Raw genomic sequence first — 18,092 nt, 5'->3', positions numbered from 1 at the left:
TACTCAGCGCCTGTGATGAGAAAAGCCTCACAGCAGGGTGGTGTGAGTGAAATCCCACCAATTCACTCTTACTACTTTGTTCCCAACCATTTAAAAAGACACATCAAGTTCACACTTCCATGCAGTCTGTGGCAAACACTAAAGGAGAATGCCAGAGTAAGGCACATAATTTACAGGCTGAAAAAGAGTCACTAGGACAGCCAAAGATGCCTGAAAATTGCTTTTATTTGTTCGTAAGATTTGTGCGTTGCAGCAAGCGTAAGTAGCTACCATGGACAAAGTCTGGAAGAACATTTCATGTTAACCATTGAGATATATAGTGAGTAGAGCCCACATCTGCAAACAACATGCTGTTTTTCTATTGCTGGAACCTAAGAGTCATGAGTTACAGTTCCTTGATATCCTTCTGGACGTTCCACAGTGTCTCTGCGCTCTTCCTCAGCTGGGTCACCTCATCGTCCTTCAGCTTTTGGTTGATGACACTTGTCAGGCCAGAGGCACATAGGACAGAAGGAAGGCTCAAGAAGACTTCATTCTGAATGCCATACATGCCCTGTCACAAACAAAAGAGATCAGACACAGGCCTGTCACCACAAATCTGTGGTTGGTTTATGTTGCAGGGAACCTCCTCAGAGCAGAGCTCAAAAACCATTGTTTTACAACCTGCAGAAAAATTTCGGCCACGACGTATTTAAGAAAATAAATAGTATAGAGCTGTTCTGGATCAAATGCTTGGCAATACCAAACAGGTGATGGCAGAAACCCCACCTTCAAACCTCTCTCTCACTTTTAGTTCTGTACAGCAAGGAGCTGAAAGAATTCAGACACAGGATTAGGACAGGCCATCAGAGGGAGCAGTTTTCCCTGCTCAGAGCCCTTGCTGCAGCAGAGGCTGTGGAAATGGTACAGACCACATGCAGGCAGTTACACCACATATAAAAGGACAGTGGCTCCCAGAATCACAGCTGGGCCTCTAAGAAGTCTTCCACTTTTACACTGAAACTTCTTTTCAAGGAATCTGCATATGCCACACATGGCAAAGTTTCACATAAGGGTAGTTCTGCACAGAGAACCTTATTTTCAGCTCCATACTTGTGAGTGGAGTAGGCTAAGAGGTCAGCCTAGAAGAAACAGCAATAGTAAGCTGCCAATTGAAATTCAAAGTAATATTTTACAAAGCTTCCTTCACTGAACATCTTGCTAAATGAGGCTATTTAGCTTGTCCAGAGCAATTAAATGAGCCAGAGTGTCCAACTAGCCTCCAATTCTTACCTTTACCAGAGTAGCAACTGAATGAACCCGGAACAGGTTCTTCAGAATGGTCTCACAGAGGTCAGCCACACTAAGGCCAATAGCCCAGTTTGTGTACCCCTTCAGTTTGATCACCTCGTAGGCACTAAGGAAACATTGAAATACAACTTCATTAAGACGTCTTCAAGCAAGTCACTGTAAATTACAAGTCTTAAAACCAGTGAATGTTAGCCATTTAAAAATTTTCGAACTCCTGAAACGCACTTTAAGTTTTGGAATTAAAATGTCCAAGTTATGCGTTTCAACATTAGAGGATAAAGCATAAATTCTACATTATCCCCTATTCATAATAAAGAATCCTGTTGTTCTCACAGGATTAGCTGAAAACAAAATTAGCTCCCATCTAGGAAGAGATCCTAGTGTTATATAGAAAACCACACCTATACCTGACAAGTTCTCTGCTTCAGTCAAGGGCACAATGAAAGAGGCAAACATTTAGAGTCAAAGCACCACTATATCCTGAGGTTTTTAGCCAACATCTGCACACACTTTATCCCAGTGAGTGCATATTCATTTCACAAAAGACTTAACAACATGTAGTCAGCTGTACACAAACTCTTTTGCATCCATTGAACAGAATTTTCCCTGATTCCAACACTATGCTCATAGAAACATTCTACCTTTTCCTGGGCTTGTGCCCTTTGAATAAAGTTACCCACTGAAGAAGCTCCATGTGGGAAAACAAGCACCCACAGCTCCAGGTGCTCCAGCACTTGAGTGGGTTTGTTATGCAATAATTTGTCTCCCTGCAGGATAACAGATCTTACCAGCTGAAATCCTGCATTTCTGCATTTAAAAATGCAGTCCCACTCACTCAAGCAACTTTCTGACTAAGAGATCATGAAAGCTGCACCAGAACAGAGGCAGAGTGCAGACAAACTGCTGTCAGCACGGCATCCATCCACATTATCCCTCAGGTCATCATACCTTGCAACCACTTGCTTGTGGATCTCCTTCCAGTTCTCAGGATCATTGTCAGTTCCCATGGCAGGGTTCAGCTCCTGGAGGCCAACCCCTGCCACGTTCACTCCGCTCCAAACAGCCACTGCAACAGAGGAAGGCCATCAGTGCCAACAGCACTTGGCAACTCTCCCTCCACCTTTCCTAGCTAAAATAATTGGAAACAAAGTAGGAGCAGCCAGAATCACAAGAATGGTTGAGCCAGGTTTTAAGTTTTTATTTAGCTATGGTTAAATCTGAGAACTCTGGGAGTCAAAGATGAGACAGTTTTAGTACTGGCACTTTAACAAGTCACTTGTAACATGTGACAGCAGAACTTTCAGACCCTGGAAGTTTCTGAAGTCAGAAACATAAAATTCTAGTAAAAAGGCATATTTTAGCAACCCAGCCTTTCAGAACTGATTTTACTCAAAACTGCAGCATTTGCAGTTTCACTAATCAGTATTGGGATTAGCCTTCAAGAAGTCTATCCTTATTTACACAAGTAAGAGCAACAATAGGCAAACTTAGAATATCAAGACAGAAATTTGCACTTCTCCCTGCATCCTGGAAGCTCAGAGGAAGGTTCAGTCTCTGTTTCTGGGAAGTAAGCAGGAATTTGGAGTTACTTCAAAACAAAAGCAGCTTTGTGACAATGACACAGGCTAAGCTCTGCATGTGCTCAGCCAAACTCTGCTTTCATTGGTATAGGGTGAGCTACAAAAACTGCTGCTGTTGAGCAGACGCTGTACTTTGATCAAATGCAATGGCACAATGAAGAGGTGGCTTCCTTAGAAATACACAGCATGAAAATATAAAGCAGTAGCAATCCACATAAACGTTCTGCTACAGCATTTCAGACTTGGAATACATGAACTGAACTAGGACAGATAAACTTCTTTCATTTCACATTTTAAAACTATCTTTGCTTTAAACAGCAAGAACAAAAGTCACAAAATAAGGCAAGGGATAATTTTGTCGGCCTGAATCTGGACTGCTAGAATAACAAGCTCTGCTACTGACCTAGCAAGTGCTGATACTGCTTTCAGAGAACTGTGCAACAGACTATGGGATGGTACTCCAAAAACTGAGAATAAAGAGAGGGAGCAAGATGTAGCCTTCACAACACAACCTCCCAAAATTGGGCGTTTTCAGTTCAGGCTTTAATCGTACAGCCACAATCAAATTATTAAGTATGTGTAGGTCGATTTCTTGTACATCTCTCAACTGTAATCTTCATAAAAATACAGCAAAGTACCAGTTACTCGAGCTCAACTGCAGCTGTTCCTTCAGAATCCTGTAACAAACCTCTGGCCTCAACCTCTGATATGGTATTGCTCATTCCCAGGGAGGTCAGAAGTGCTCCTTACCACTGGAATCACCGTGCTCTCCCAAGATCCAGCCATGGCAGCTGCTTGGATGGATCCCAAGTCTCTCAGACATCAGATAACGGAATCTGGCCGTGTCCAGATTGCAGCCACTTCCAATCACACGGTTTTTTGGCAGCCCACTCAGCTTCCATGTGACATAGGTTAATATATCCACTGAAAGGAAAAGCATGCATGGCAAATGAAACTCCACTCGCACCAAGAATGCTCCAACGATTACTGAGGGTAACAGGGCAATCAGGAGGACTCAATGCTAGTCAAGGAATTTGGGATCTGGCTCTTTGGGGAATTAAAATGGATGCAGTGCTCGAAATGTTGAACAGTAGCTTGTTGGGTCCTAAGAAAATTCAAGGAAGGTCTTTAGAGATTAGATTCCTACCAGCTAAAGTTGGATACACTTTTTTTGGTCACAGTTAAAGACCTAGGGCATTCAGAACTGGGACTGATCTCATGTGGCTAAAAAAATTCAGCAGTTTCCTGAAAAATGCTCCTTTCCAGTTCACCGTCACAACAGGTTAAACAATTTGCAATCAGAAGTCTGAGATTTACATACTCTTTGTTGTCAGTAATTCCTTCAGTTTAATTTCTTCATTTGTGCACTAAGCATTTTCTGTATCTACCACCTTTGCAGCATGAAAAGCTAGATGAGCATTGTGCTTTAGCTCCATGTGTTTCTAAAAATACAGTTTTAGGAAAAAAACCAAAGCTAGATAGGGCAGACAGAAGGATGTGAGCAGAGAGAAAAACCTCTAATCCACAGATCAAAGCAACAACAATAACCAGGCTGCAGGAATTGACTCCAACTCTGAGAAGCCAGGCAGTTCTCAGGAGGGAACATGTTTGTGTACACAGATCTGAAATGAATAATTTGCTCTGCTCAGGCACCAAAGCACAGTTCACACCTCACAAGTGGCATGTTCCCTACAGCTTCAGCTGGGCCATCAAGGTTAAACCCCAAAGTCCCTTCTCAAGGGCTCACAAAGACCTTCGCTATATAACACCAGTGGACAAAACTTCACACACTGAGAAAACAAACGATTATAAAAAATATAATTCTGAAAAAGCAACATGCAATATGCAGAGTATTTGTCTGTATTCTCAGACGTCCACAAAAAGCTATAAAGTTTCAACAACTTGTATTTGAAGAGATTTTCTGAGAACTAACTAATGCTTTATCTCGTCAAACCAAATTTGTATGTATTTAAGAAAAGACTGCCTTACCAGGATTGGAAACCACCAGGATGATGCAGTTGGGGCTGTACTTGACAACCTGAGGAATGATGAATTTGAAGACATTCACATTCCTCTGCACCAGGTTGAGCCGACTCTCCCCCTCCTGCTGACGGACTCCTGCAGTCACCACCACAATCTTGGAGTTGGCAGTGACAGAATAGTCTAACCAGAGCACAGGGGAGAAGATACAGAGTGTGTTTGAAATAATCCCACTAATTCCAGGAGCATTGTGTCAATACACGAGCTACAGGGTGCTTCTGCACTGTGCACTGCATTCAAACCAAAACCACAGGACATCAGTTTGAAAGCCAGCAACGTCTCATAACAATGACCCAATGTATCAATATGTGGGTGTTGAGAGTACATTTAACTATCCTGACTCTTATTTCCACTATAAAAACAACACTGTTTCTTCTGCATACAGTTTCACTAAAATAAATTTTACTAAGCAAGCCTCAAATTGTAAAGAGATGTAAGAGAGAGTCCATCTTAAGAGCCACTTCCATTATGTGTTCATCTGAACTCACCCCAACACACACATTTCACCTTTTTCGATGCCAAATCCTAACAGTTCTTTAGGACTGCACAACTAACTCTCTTCTACTATGCAAAGCCACAGAATATCAGTGTTAAATCAAAGAAACTGAGGTGCACCTTTGTCTGCCACAATCTTGTGAGTGTGAAGGAACACGCTCCCATGCTGGAGGTCCATCATTTCCCCTTTTAGTTTGTCTTCCATAACATCAACTAGAGCAAGCTCATCACAAAGACCCTGAAAACAACAAAATTTGGAGTCAATGAAGCAGTTCACATGCATTTTAAAGTTAACCCAGAGGTAAGCTAAATTATATTTTAAAATAACATGTTTGACCCATCTGAAAGCATCTCTTCTCCAAATAAACCAGCACTATCTTGGTGCTCTGATGCATCCCACAAAGTCAGAGGCTACTACAGCACAGGTTCATAAAACTCACTCAGACTTTCCAAAAAAGGTATCATTTGTGGGGAGTTTCAGTGCATAGCCAACCCCTGCTAGGAAAGCACTTCTTAATTTAGTTATTACCTTTGGAAAAAAGTTGCATCTTTCAGAGTTGTGGCAAACCCTCTAAATCTACCCAGCAAACAGGCCTGTTTTAAATATTTAAATATCTGAAAGAACACACCATATAATTATCAAATAAATATTCCCTTTCCACATGCCATCAGTCAATTCCTTTCACAAAAATATACAATGGAAACAGACTTCCTTGACACTAAAATTGAGAGAAAAAAGATTCTTTAGCTATTTTTCTCTGCAGGAGCTACTGTGTGATATTTACTTTGCAGAACAGATTCAGCTCCCATTTACAAATCAGTATGGTAACATCAATGACTTGTCTCTAACTGAGCAGGAAGTAAATAACCAATGCAGAAGTTTTAGAAGCATGCAAATTTATGTATTTAATACCACACCAACAAACTGAAATCAGCATTAGAGCCAAGCATCTTGCACAAGTCAAACCCACATTATATTGGTCAGCAGTGGCTGAACATGAGCCAGCCCAGCTGGCCAAAAAGGCCAAAGGCATTCTGGCTGTACCAGAAATAGTGTGGCCAGCAGGACCAGAGCAGTGACTGTCCCCCTGAGCTGGGGAAGGGGCTGGAGCACCAGGAGGGGCTGAGGGAGCTGTGGGGGCTCAGCCTGGAGAAAAGGAGGCTCAGGGGGAACCTTCTGGCTCTGCACAACTCTCTGACAGGAGGGGACAGCCGGGGGGGTCGGGCTCTGCTCCCAGGGAACAAGGGACAGGATATATGTGCCAGGGGAGGTTTAGATTGGATAGGAGGAAAAAATTCATCACCAGAAGGATGGTCAGGCATTGAAACAGGTTGCCCAGGGAAGCTGTTGGGTCATAGTGTTTATAAAACTTTTAGATGTGGCATGTGGGGACATGCTGGACTTGGCAGTGGTGGGTTAATGGTTGATCTCAATGATCTTAAAAGATCTTTTGCAGCCCAAAAAATTCTATTGCATTATTATAATTCAGTTACACGAACCAGATGGTTTTATTGTAGAAACATTTTATGCTGAAGCTTATAGTTGTGAGAGAGTAAAAGCAGAAGCCTGACTGAAATAAACTCCATGTCATTATCCATGCTTGAAGAATTTAAAACCAGTTGTTATTCTGGGTTTGGTGCATACTGTTCATTAACAGTAAAACTCTGTGCTTAGATATCTGACAATGCAGTTTGATCCTGCTTAGTGAAGTGCATTAAATGAATGATGAATTATGGTCCAATTTATGGTAACATCACCTGGCTCCCTCACAGGTTACAGCACCTAAACAACTGATTTCAGACCATGAGTGGCAACCATGTGCTTAAAAATATAACTATAAAACCCACAATCACCTATTACTGTTTTTCCAATAAATTTCTTTTTTACTTACTTGTTTCAAAAACTATTTGCTACTTTTGCATCAGTTTCACTGTGGCCTGTTCTTACTGTCTCACTGCCCATTTTTCCTTGCTCATAGGGGTTATGAATATCAGAAAGTGAAAGGTTCGGTTTCTTTTGGTTTTTTTGGGGGGGTTTTTTGTTTGTTTTTTACAATTCAACATGCATCCTCATGGTAATACATTGGTCATTGACAAACAAAATACAGCTGGTTTATTCGAACAAGCAAGATTTTTCATCTGACTGGAAGCTACCTGATTAAAGATCTGCTCCTGCAAGGGGGCAGGGCATATCTGCTGATGTCTTCTTTCAAAAACCAAAAAAAAGTCTGCACCTTCTGTCTTTTCAAATTTAATAAATTCACAATATTCTCTAAAAATGAAGTGCAAAGTACAAGAAATCCTTGTCAATTAATAAACCTTAACTTTGCTCAAAGACTGCACCATAAGATTTGACAAAAATATCCCAGAAACCAGTAACAGGAAAAGCCATAATAACCTCCAAGTCCAACCTCCTGCTTTCAGTTATTTCAAAACTAGCTAACACCTTTCTGGAAAAAAAATAAAGTCATATAAACAAGTAAAAAGGACTTAAGAGAAATCAAAAAGCTGCTGAAGGGGATAGCAGTATTTTCAGCTACTATATATATTCTTTAAAATAATAAATAAAAATAAAGAAATAAAATAATAAAAAGCAAACCCTCTTGATTCCTTATCCTGTATTTCACCCAGATTTTTGCTCTCTCCCTATTTTTTGTCCAGCAGAACTCTGTCACAAAGCAAACTCCAGCTTTGTTGTGGAAGAATGAAAAAATTAAGAAGAGAATTACATGTTTGGCAGAGGCTGTGGAGTCATTCCTACCTACATTTTCCCAGCAGCTTGGAAAATCATTCTGCCTAAAGAGACATTTAGTGCTAAGCACAGACAGAAAGGTGAGAGAACAAGGAGAGGCTAAATGTGGAGGTCAGGCTTGTAGGTCACTGCTCGCTTCCCCGAGCTGCTAATGAATGATTCATTCCTGTGCCAACCTCCCTTTTTCCTGTACCACCCTTTGCTAAGACAGGCGGTGCTGAGCACGACAGCACGGGGGCTTGGAGAGCACGTTGTCCTTGAGCCTTACCCTTCCAAGGATGCTGATAGCAGCGGCCATGCCAACCTGGCCAACCCCCACAACTGTGATCTTGTTGTTGGGCACCTTGGCTGCCTCCGCGATGGGGCTGATCAGCTTGTCCTTGACAGTGGCCATGGCGTTCTGAGGGGAGAGCCGGAAAGATGTGGATCAAAGCGGGCCAGAGGGAGCCGAAAGGCGCGCTCTGAACGGAGGAGTCACCTGCCACAGCCGGCTTTACGCAAGGCAGCTGCAGGCACGCTGCCCTTGCTCGCAGGGCTCCTTCCCAGCCCCGCGTCCCCACACACAGCCGCACACCCTCCGCGGCTGCGGCCCGCGCCCTCCCTGCGCCCAGCCTGGGGCTGCACGGGGCAGCGCACCCCGCGAGCCGCGCTCCCACAGCCGCCCGCACCAGGGTCAAATTCCATCAGCGCTGCCGGCCCCGGGCATTCGCCTCGCGGCACAGAAGCGGTTACATCTGTGCGCTCCGGGACGGGCCTCCACGAGCCAGCCGGGCCGCGGGGAGCGGGCTGGGATTTCCCCGGCTCCTCTCCACGGGCCCCGAGGCTCCCCGGGGCCCACGGCCGCGCCGGGCCGCAGGGGCACCCTGAGCACGGCCGGGCACCAGCCCCGAGCCGCCGCCCGGCTCCGGCCGCCCCAAATCCCAACGCTCGGGAGCTACAGCCCGGCTCCGGCCACCCAAGACCCTCGGGAGGCACGGCCCGGCTCCGGCCACCCCACATCCCCAGCCCAAACCTCCGGGAACCGCAGCTCGGCTCCAGCCACTCTAGGCATCACCCGTTAGCCACGCAGTGATGCTCGGCCCGCGGCCGGCCCCCGGCGGGATCAAGCCGCCCGGGGCAGAAGTGACGGGCCGGCTGGGCGGCCATCCAGCACCCCCCGTCCCGGAGCGGGGTCCCCCCGTACGCACCGGGCAGCGGGAGCGGCGCAGGAACGGCGAGGGGAGCGCGGCGCTCGGGCAACGGGCGCTCTGTAACGGAACGGGCGCTCTGTAACGGAACGGGCGCGGGGCCCGGGCAACGAGCGCAACGGCACGGGCACGGCGGGGGCGCGGGCAGCGCGGGGCTCGGGCAATGAGCGCTCCGCAACGGAAGGGGCGGGCCCGGCGGCGGGGCCGGGGGAGGCGGCGGCGCGCTCAATCCCCGGCAAGGACGGCGCCTCAAGGATGTCGCTGCTCCGCCCCGGCCCCGCAGTGGCGCGGGGGCAGTGCTGCTGGCCCGGCCTCGGGGCTGTGTGTCCGCCGGGTGCGCTGCCGGGAGCCGCGATGCTGCCGGGGCCGGGGGTGGCCGTGCACTGGGCACAGGTGGCCTCGGCAGCGTCACTTTCACAGCGGACAGCGGGGCTGTTGGTCCCTGGCGTCTCGGAGCCGCAGGTTTGGCCAGAAACGCTGCAAGCGACGTTAAAATACGGCAAAAATAAAGCATCTTACCTGATCTTTCGGAGAGAAGTTGTTCAGGTTGGGGATATCTCCTCAGCCAGGGGTACCTGATTTTTGCGCTCGCTGATTTCTGCCCTGGGGCTGACTCCGGTTGGACTTTTGGTGGTTGGACGAGTCCCTCCTGGAGGCGCAGAGCGATGCCTTGCCAGGAATAAGGGACGTAACCTGAGGCAGGCCAAGAAGGAATGTAACCTGAGCAGAGCTGCCACCACCGGGCCTCCTCCCTCTCCCTCGGCACGGCCGGACCCACATCACACTCACTCTATTTCGCCATATCACTGTAGGGCATCCCTTAAAAATGATAATCAGCGTGAACGTATTTTAACGCCGTGTTAAAGTAATAAGCACATCCGGCACTCTAAGTAGCAATAAGAGTCAGATGATATTTTCCTCAGACCCACAGAACACACAAACTGAAAAGCTGACATCGGCCACTGCTGCTGAGCAGAGGAGGAACTGGTTTCTTTAAATGCCTCCAAAAGCAAGCAAAATACGGAATAATAGCAAACAGTGCTGTAACATTACATCTTTCTAGCTGTAAAGGAAGAAAGTAGAAAACACTGGATGATATGCATAGTTCCAGTGGGGAAGCTAGGTTGAGTTCCTCATCACACATGATTTAGTCTCTCCCACAAGAGGGAAAACACAACAGTAGATTCCAGAGTCCTCCCAAGTAAGTCACTGGGTTAAATGGGACTAGGCAGAGAGCCTAGCTCTGCCTGCCTACACAGCCTACGATTATGGCCACCTTTTTTTTTTTTTTTTTTTCCTGTTGTTGCGGCTAGTTTAAAGTTTTATTGATTTTTTTTGCCAGATACTTTGCCAGGTTTAGTAATAACTGGATTGATGCCCTGTGGCTCACTAAGCAGCCAAACAAACAATGGTGTGTGCATGAGGCAGATGGCGAGCAAAGGATGAAACTTGCTTTTCTGAGCAGCAGATCAGTACAGATCCAGGCTGGCTTTAATTCACTGTCTAACTGGGGCTACTTTGCTTCTTCAAATGTTGGTTTGACGTTGCAAAGGGTCTCCTGCAGTGAAAGAAATTAGTTAAGCCATCCACATGATGCTTCAGGTAGCAGCTTGCTGTAAGAAAATCAATTCAAGACTGAAATTACAGATGCAGTGGCAGCTGGAGGTAAATAATAATTACACAGTGAAATGTAAGGATCAGAAAATCTGGCTTCTATAATCACAACAGGAACATTCACAGCTGAAATTTAGGGAAATAGCGAGGAAGGGAGATAAAAAATTTCTGGAGAGATTAGGGAAGGACCAGAGGAAGGTTTTTTAATTCCTGAAACAGAACCAAGGGTCCTTGTCCTGCCAGTGCCTGTTGTGAGGAACCTTCACCACTGCCTTCTGTCTTCTTTGGACAGGATCCTTCTCTCTCCTTACGAACTTTCAATAGTCAATTATAACAGTAGCGTTTGGAATTAGAGATGGAAATGCCACTTCCTATTTGCAAGATACTAAAGCTTTAAAAGGCAGACTGGACTGTTTACCACAGGCTACAACAGCTCTTCTGGGCCCTTATTTAGATCAGGCTTCATTTTGCATGCAGTGCTAAAAGCACAGGGTATTTAATCCCCTCCCTGAAGTCCTTTCAATGTAAATAGACAATGCAGGAGCAAGACCTTGAGTGCAAGAAAGAAGTTTATTCCCTCTCCCTGCTCTTAATGATTTACTTACTTATTGTTCCAGATGATGGAGGACTGAGGCACAGAGAGGTGAAAAGATCTCCCCAAGGTCACATGGGAAGTCTCCTGGTGACAGGTCACAGTTTCAAAGTTCAGCTCCAGTTTGGCAACATTGGCATTTTTGATGCAGTGCAGTTCTCCAGAAAAACAAACCCTAATGCTAAGGGACACAGTGTAAATAAATTTGCCTGGTAACCTTCATACAATTACAACATATATTTTGTGTATATATTTTAGTCACATTCAACTTTTGGGTTGTACACAAAGTGCGCCATTAGATAAGTCTGAGCTACTTCACTACTTCCATCTGTCCCATCATCTTCCCAAAATGAAAGTAGATAGGATTTCCTGCCATTTCTTTTTTCCAAAACTACCCTTAAACCTGATTAAAAAAGAAGAGATCTCAGATGAAAAATTCTGTTCATGGGACTGTTTCACACAGCAAGATGCTGATGTTCTGATGGCCATGGTCTGATGACAGCTGTAGCCCTAAGTCGTGAAAAATTTTATCTTGGAAGGGAAGGAATCCATTACATCACAGGATGGGATGTCGGGCTGATGGCAATGTAAAGGTTCTCTCTCACTGTGTTAGACCTGGTAGATCAGATCTTTGCCCTAGAGGATGGATGTGTTCTAAGCATTATTGCATATGGATGTAATGGAGGGAAAAAAATTAGATGTTCAGCTTTGCAAAATACAGAGAACTGAATTAATCTGCTGGAAATCAGTAAGTGCTGTCACGTACAATGTTGGCAGGTGCTGAATTAAAATTCTGGTCCACCTTTGTAAATTCTGTGCTTCTTCACCTGGATTTGCCATTTGGAGGGAAAATACATCACACAATAAATAAAAATGATCTGGGAGTGGCAGCTTTGCAAGCTTCTTTTTCCCTAGTTTTGTTTGAAGGAACGGTTCCTTATATTTGGCAGCGAGCTGATTTTCTGTTTAATTTTTGTTTAAAGATTAGACAATGTAAACAGATAACACACTCATAATAGTTAAGTGCTTTATAATGGAGTTAATAAAAAAAAAACAAAACCAAACAAACACATCATGAGCTTAGGGGCTACAGTGCAAAAGGAGTGAAATATGATGATCTCAGTTAATGAATATCTTTGATGCCAGAGGAAACAAATGGTGATAAGTTTTACAATTAGGTAAGTAACAGCAACCAATTTGGAAGAACTAAACGGCATTGATTTAATGAGCTCTGGCTCATTAAAAAGTTCAGGAGAAACTACAGCTGCTAAACAGAGTGACAAGACAGAAATGGGGCAAACAGTATATATGCAAGCAAAAATATATGAAATTGAAATTACAGGCAGATAATGATTTTTTTATCAGTAGATTAATTTCCATACAATAAAGATGGAGGGTTTTTTCCTCTGAACTGGTTAACTGTTCAGAAAACTTAGTAGTCCTAAGATTTTTATGTATGGACTTTGTAGTTTTATTTGTATGTCTGAAGGAATGAGACCTTGTCAGGCTATCACTTCTCCAGACACAGATGCAAGGCTGTGTTCATGCTGGAGAGTTTTTTACATCAGTGCAATCACCCCCTGTAATCACACACAGCATGTAGCATATCTGGTATGTAGCATCTCAATTGATCTTTGTGCAAAGATTTTTGTAGTAGCTCTGTACAGCCCTATTGTAATAGCTGCGAGGTAGTAGGTAAGAATTGACTCCTGTAATCCAATAGATTTTTCAGTAGAGTTTCACATAGAAACACATCTTGTGCCTTTAATGACTTGTGAAGTCCCACAGCTGTAGGAGTTACTACCTCTTTAGGAGCTGAATCCAGGTTTCCTTGTTTGTGTGTTGTACTGGGAGAAGGAACTCCAAGTTACGTTATTTGAACTCCCATGTCTGGATATTGCTTACAGTGAATTTTGTTGGAGAACAGATTCACCACTCCCACTCCCACCTAGACTTTCACTTACATGATCCCACCATTTACCTCATTAAAAGTAATTCTGGAGACAGACCAAATACCTTTTTGCCTGTTATAGAGAAACCTTTTTTCTGTGGTTTACATAAACCTCTCCAGAGCCGTCACAGGCTTGCAGCCACTGCCTTTGAAGCAGATTGCTGATGTTAAGGGTCAAGGCTGACTGACCGCCCTCCTGTTTGGGAAGCATCCAGTGATATCTGAAGAACCTTTGCCATAATGCACTCTGGACCCTTAGCAGTGCCATTCACAGAGCACAAGCTCTGTGGAAAAAGCTGTGGACACAGCTGAGCTTCCAGAAAGCATTATTTAACATTTCCCAGTACTGAGGGAAGTTTGCCTCCATTGCTGCATCTGAATCCTGTGTCTAGGGACAAGCTTTGCACCGTACACAGAGGGGACTCCTAGTGGCAGGGATTTCTTGATGGAATTTGGCAGAATTCCTTTAATCAAGTGGTGTGAAGGAACATCCTACCCTTGATGGTGATGGATTCCTGGGAAGGGGGAAGAGAACTGTTGGCAGGCAGATGCAGCAGTGTCAATCTCCGTCGGAATGCTGGGGAGGCTCCTGGAGTGTCCTCAGTCACAGCTTGTTTCACCTGATCCTGCAAATCACTTCCTGTGGTTAGAGGGGCTTGCAGGGGGGAAGTCATTGCTGGCAGTGGGGACAGGTGCAAGTTCTCTGTGAAGTGCTGAGAGTTATGTTTTCCAGCAGTGGTCCTAGAGGGTGATGGGGAAAAAGGTAAGGGAATATATATCTGGACACATTTTGAATCTCTTCCTTCAAACTATAAAACATAGCTCAGTTATTCAACCAATCAAGTTTCCAATTTGGTTTGTAATGCTGTAGGCAAAGCCATTTGAGACAGGAACTTTAGACTGCAACAAATATCTTTGATTTGGATCTAACAGGTGCCCACTAAAAATTTCTCTCCACAAAGAACAGCCAAGGGTGATGTTTCCCAGCGGAGCTGAGTCCTAAACTGAGCTCTGTGGGATCGGGCAAGCCTCAAAGGGCTGCCCTCCACCCCTGCTTATCCCTCACAAGCACATGCTTCTCTACTCTCTCCCTGAGTCATTTCAGCTCATTAAATCAGCAGAAAACTATCACTTTTATTTCCTTGAAGCAGTTTTTTGTTCATTAGCCAACTGACTGGGCTTGGTGAAGTGCCCAGCGAATACCAGACACAGCTCAGGAAGGCTCAGGAGGAAGAAGCACGGGGAGAGTCCCTTTTCTGTGTCATGGCTGGGAAACACTAAGTCAGTTTTCTGCCTCTCCTGTAACTTGAGTCTTAATTAAGCTCACGCTCTGAGATGCCTTCTAGAAAAGCTTATATTTCCACGGACTAAGGATCTGGGGGTGTGAATTGCCTTCACTCAGCTCGGTTTAGTGTCCGTGAATGCCTCTTCCTGTGCCCGATGTTGTAATTCCAACACTTCTTATTAATAGCAACCCATGCACGTAACCTGTTGTAAACTGTCTTGAATCAGCCCCAGCACTGATATGAGCTACACTGGCTCACAATTTTTTTCCTTGACGTGTGCCAGAGATTTACTGTGTATTTAACTTGTACTCCCAAAATCTCCCTGTCATTGTAAACTTGCAGGTTAATGCTGAAACGCATTCAGAAAGTCACAGGCTTCCTGCAGTTTGTTGATTTGCTTTTTAGCACGTTAAGGAAAGTAGGTAGCAATTTGTCTTGCCTGGATTTTAGTTTTATTGATTGGTACTTGGACTAGTAATTAAAATTAATACATTTAAAAGGACGCATATTAGATGGCAGGGGCTTCCAGCTTCCAAAAGTGCAACGAGAAGTGGTTTGTTTTAAAAGTTTTAAAAAATAGTGGAGCATTTTGCATGAAAACTATCCTGTAAGCAGATAAAAACTGCATTTTGTGTGATCAGGAATTGTCTTATTCTTTTATAACTTTACTATGACTGCTGTGCCTACTGGGCTGGATCAATGCCTGAGAAATAGAGACCCTTATCTGAGCTGTTTTGAAAAGGTCATAGAACTGAAGACAAACAATTAATAAACATTATGGGATAGGTGTCAACCCCCCCTTTTTTTCCTAAGTTATCCCTCTAGTTACAGATTTGTGCTCTTCTCACTGCTGCCTTCAGTGCTCATCACATTCATGTATTTCTTCATCAGTGAGTAGATTAAAAGCCCTTTAGAATTATATGATTTCCTAAATCTATTGTCTACTTTTCCTGATGCACCCTGTAGTCACTCACTTCTGCAAACCTATTCCTCAATGAAATTGTTGAAAGTGCGATGCTGCTTAATACATTTCAAATTATATTGTGCCTGCCTTCATTATGTCACAAGTGATGTTCAATACCATTGCAGCTACTGGAACTGCTTGTGGACATGGTGCTCACCTTTCTAATCAAGTAAACAAAAGTAATTACATTCCACTCTCTCTCCAGTTGTTTCATTGCTGTATAAAACATATTAAATTGTCTTGCCCTGTGATGGGAATTACACTTAGAGGGAATCTGCAGCCCCACATCCTTCACGGAATGAAAGAATTTGACATCTGTCCCTGTTTGTACAAGATAATTTCAATAACCTTAATAAAGTAAACAAGTTTTTGCTCTCCTGACTTCCAGAGGACAACTGAGCGAGCTGCACAAGCATGGATGATTTATCCTCATCTAGTGCTTATTCCTGTTCTCTTTGCACACTCTCTCTCTCCCCCTCTAATTCTGCCCATGCTAAAACTCTTTCAGTTTTGGGAGAGATTTGGCAATGCAGTTAGACTTTAGAAAGAGTTTCAGCCAGGGAGACTCATCCTATAGAGCAAGCTCCTGTTTCTGGGACAGTTTATGTCACCTCTACATAGAAAACCTGCTGAATCAGCCCTGCCACCTTGGACACCTGACATGTGTCTAAGGGAACTGTTCCGCTTTGCCATCATTACATTGCTCCATATAGTAAGTGCTACTGGTACAGTGTGGTATTCCGACAACATTCAAATTGATTTTAGCTGAAGCAGCAGCACATCTAAGAATCAGCCAGGGCTCTGCTTAATTTTTTTGTAAATGACAAAAAAATAGAGTTGTGACTTCTGGGCAATGTCTATGTTGCATTTTAATGTAGCATTTGTGAACTGTAACATTATCTAAATACCCATTATAAGATGTCAGCTATTAAAGGAATGAAGAAAACATATGCAGAAATATCCCTGCCCTCTTCTGCTTGTTTTTGCCATGAAAAATGCCTGTGGGCACTGGCCTTGGGCAGCCTTTGCTCCCGTGGGTGGTTCCTTGGCAAAGAAAAACACTTCATTGAAAGATCTGCCTGGCATGAGGCTGTGATTCTGAAACCTGATGTGACAGGAGCTGTCCTGGGCTTGCTCAGCAGTGAGCTGTTGATCTAGGAATTTAACTGGAGAAAACACAGCACCTCACAGACATTAGTGGCAGAATATCAGCACCTGACAGGTGACATGAAGTCATTATGACTAATCCTAAAATACAGACTGAGAGGGTGACGTGCCTGCAGGGCTGCTCACCTCCCAGTAGGATTTTAGAAGGTTCTGGTCAGCTGGCTTAGAAAACTTTTCAATGGGGAATTATGAAGAGGAAAGATGGATATACACTTTGATGAGGGGGTTTTTCTCATCTACCTTTGGATAAACAAAGCATACATTTATAGTTGTCTTGTCATCTAAAGTGAGAGAAAAAAGACAAGTTATTTTGACTCATCTGCTTATTCTAATCCACATGTCTGCCATGGGGGGAAAATGTGTTGATTCCCAAAAGTGCATTTTCTTTCCCTTCACTCTGAAAGTGGGCTGAATTGTTGGAGAGAAAAAAAAATCCAATTGATTTTCAGTCTAATTCAGTCTGAAAAGTGAGTGGGAAGGTGTAGCAGGGGGGAAAAGGATTTGGGTCACTGTTTTGGGGTTAGTCCTTCCTAGCTGAGCATAAGGCAGCCACAAAGTTGCACCTTCAGAGCAAGAGGAAGGTCATTCCTTCCAGCTGAGCAGCAGGAGCAGCAGGGCATGTGCTCCTCTTGAACCCCTGCCAGCTGCAAAGGAGAATTATTGCAGCCAAAGCAACTGCCAAGGTCAAATGACTGCTGTGTATTTATAGCAGCACTGAGTGCCCAGGCTAACCAAGGAAAGGGAGCAGGTCGAGGGGTGCCACCTCCAGCTCAGGTTCCCTCTGCTGCCCGCCTGGTCTGCAGCTATGATGAATTCTGTCATGGTCTCCTTAGCAGATGTGAAAAATTGAATCAGGTCAGGTTACCATGTGAATGGGACTCAGTGGATCCTTGCAAAGACTGCTCTCTAAAGCTGGGGTTGGCCAGTCCTCAAGGAACTGATGACACTTCAGGATGCAAAAATTACACTAGTGCTACCACAGAAATAGGAAAACAGAAATTCTAGGTGCTTCTGGCTGTTCAGGGCCTCAGAGAGTGGCTCTGGGAGTTTTGTTTAGACCAGGGTTCTTCTTCACTGATGAAATGTCTTATTAGGGGGATTTGGTGTTGCAAAAGGTCATTGACATTTCTGTCTCAAGCAGCAGGTAACAGCAACATCCCTTATAAAAGTCATT

General features: G+C 44.4%; 1 protein-coding gene across 2 annotated transcripts; it reads right to left on the bottom strand.

The window, feature by feature from the left end:
- Positions 1–205: 205 nt before the first annotated feature.
- On the bottom strand, positions 206–10,025 carry LDHB (lactate dehydrogenase B). 2 transcript variants are annotated; one of them, XM_066319628.1, is made up of 8 exons: positions 9,864–10,025; positions 8,426–8,557; positions 5,526–5,643; positions 4,860–5,033; positions 3,621–3,794; positions 2,239–2,356; positions 1,273–1,396; positions 206–553 (listed from the first exon to the last, which is right to left on the bottom strand). In XM_066319628.1, exons 2-8 carry the CDS (start codon positions 8,549–8,551, stop codon positions 386–388), a joined length of 1,002 nt encoding a protein of 333 aa, XP_066175725.1. In that variant the 5' UTR covers positions 8,552–8,557; positions 9,864–10,025; the 3' UTR covers positions 206–385. The 2 variants fall into 2 exon arrangements, with proteins under 2 accessions (XP_066175725.1, XP_066175724.1); XM_066319627.1 differs by lacking the exon at positions 9,864–10,025 and adding an exon at positions 9,345–9,488.
- Between the last annotated feature and the right edge of the window lie 8,067 nt (positions 10,026–18,092).

Source organism: Sylvia atricapilla, chromosome 5 (genome assembly GCF_009819655.1).
Source record: "Sylvia atricapilla isolate bSylAtr1 chromosome 5, bSylAtr1.pri, whole genome shotgun sequence".
NCBI lineage: Eukaryota > Metazoa > Chordata > Aves > Passeriformes > Sylviidae > Sylvia > Sylvia atricapilla.
Note: the sequence above shows the minus strand (reverse complement) of the source record. Positions and strands in the feature narration are given on the sequence as shown.

What these genes read in the sequence shown, in the direction of transcription:
- LDHB (XM_066319628.1), bottom strand. Translation starts at nt 8,551, where the DNA reads ATGGCCACTGTCAAGGACAAGCTGATCAGCCCCATCGCGGAGGCAGCC. An exon ending in CACAAGCAAGTGGTTGCAAG is followed by an intron (nt 1,397 to 2,238) that starts GTATGATGACCT and finishes ATGTTTCCTTAG; the next exon opens with TGCCTACGAGGTGATCAAAC. An exon ending in CAGTTGCTACTCTGGTAAAG is followed by an intron (nt 554 to 1,272) that starts GTAAGAATTGGA and finishes TGTTTGTGACAG; the next exon opens with GGCATGTATGGCATTCAGAA.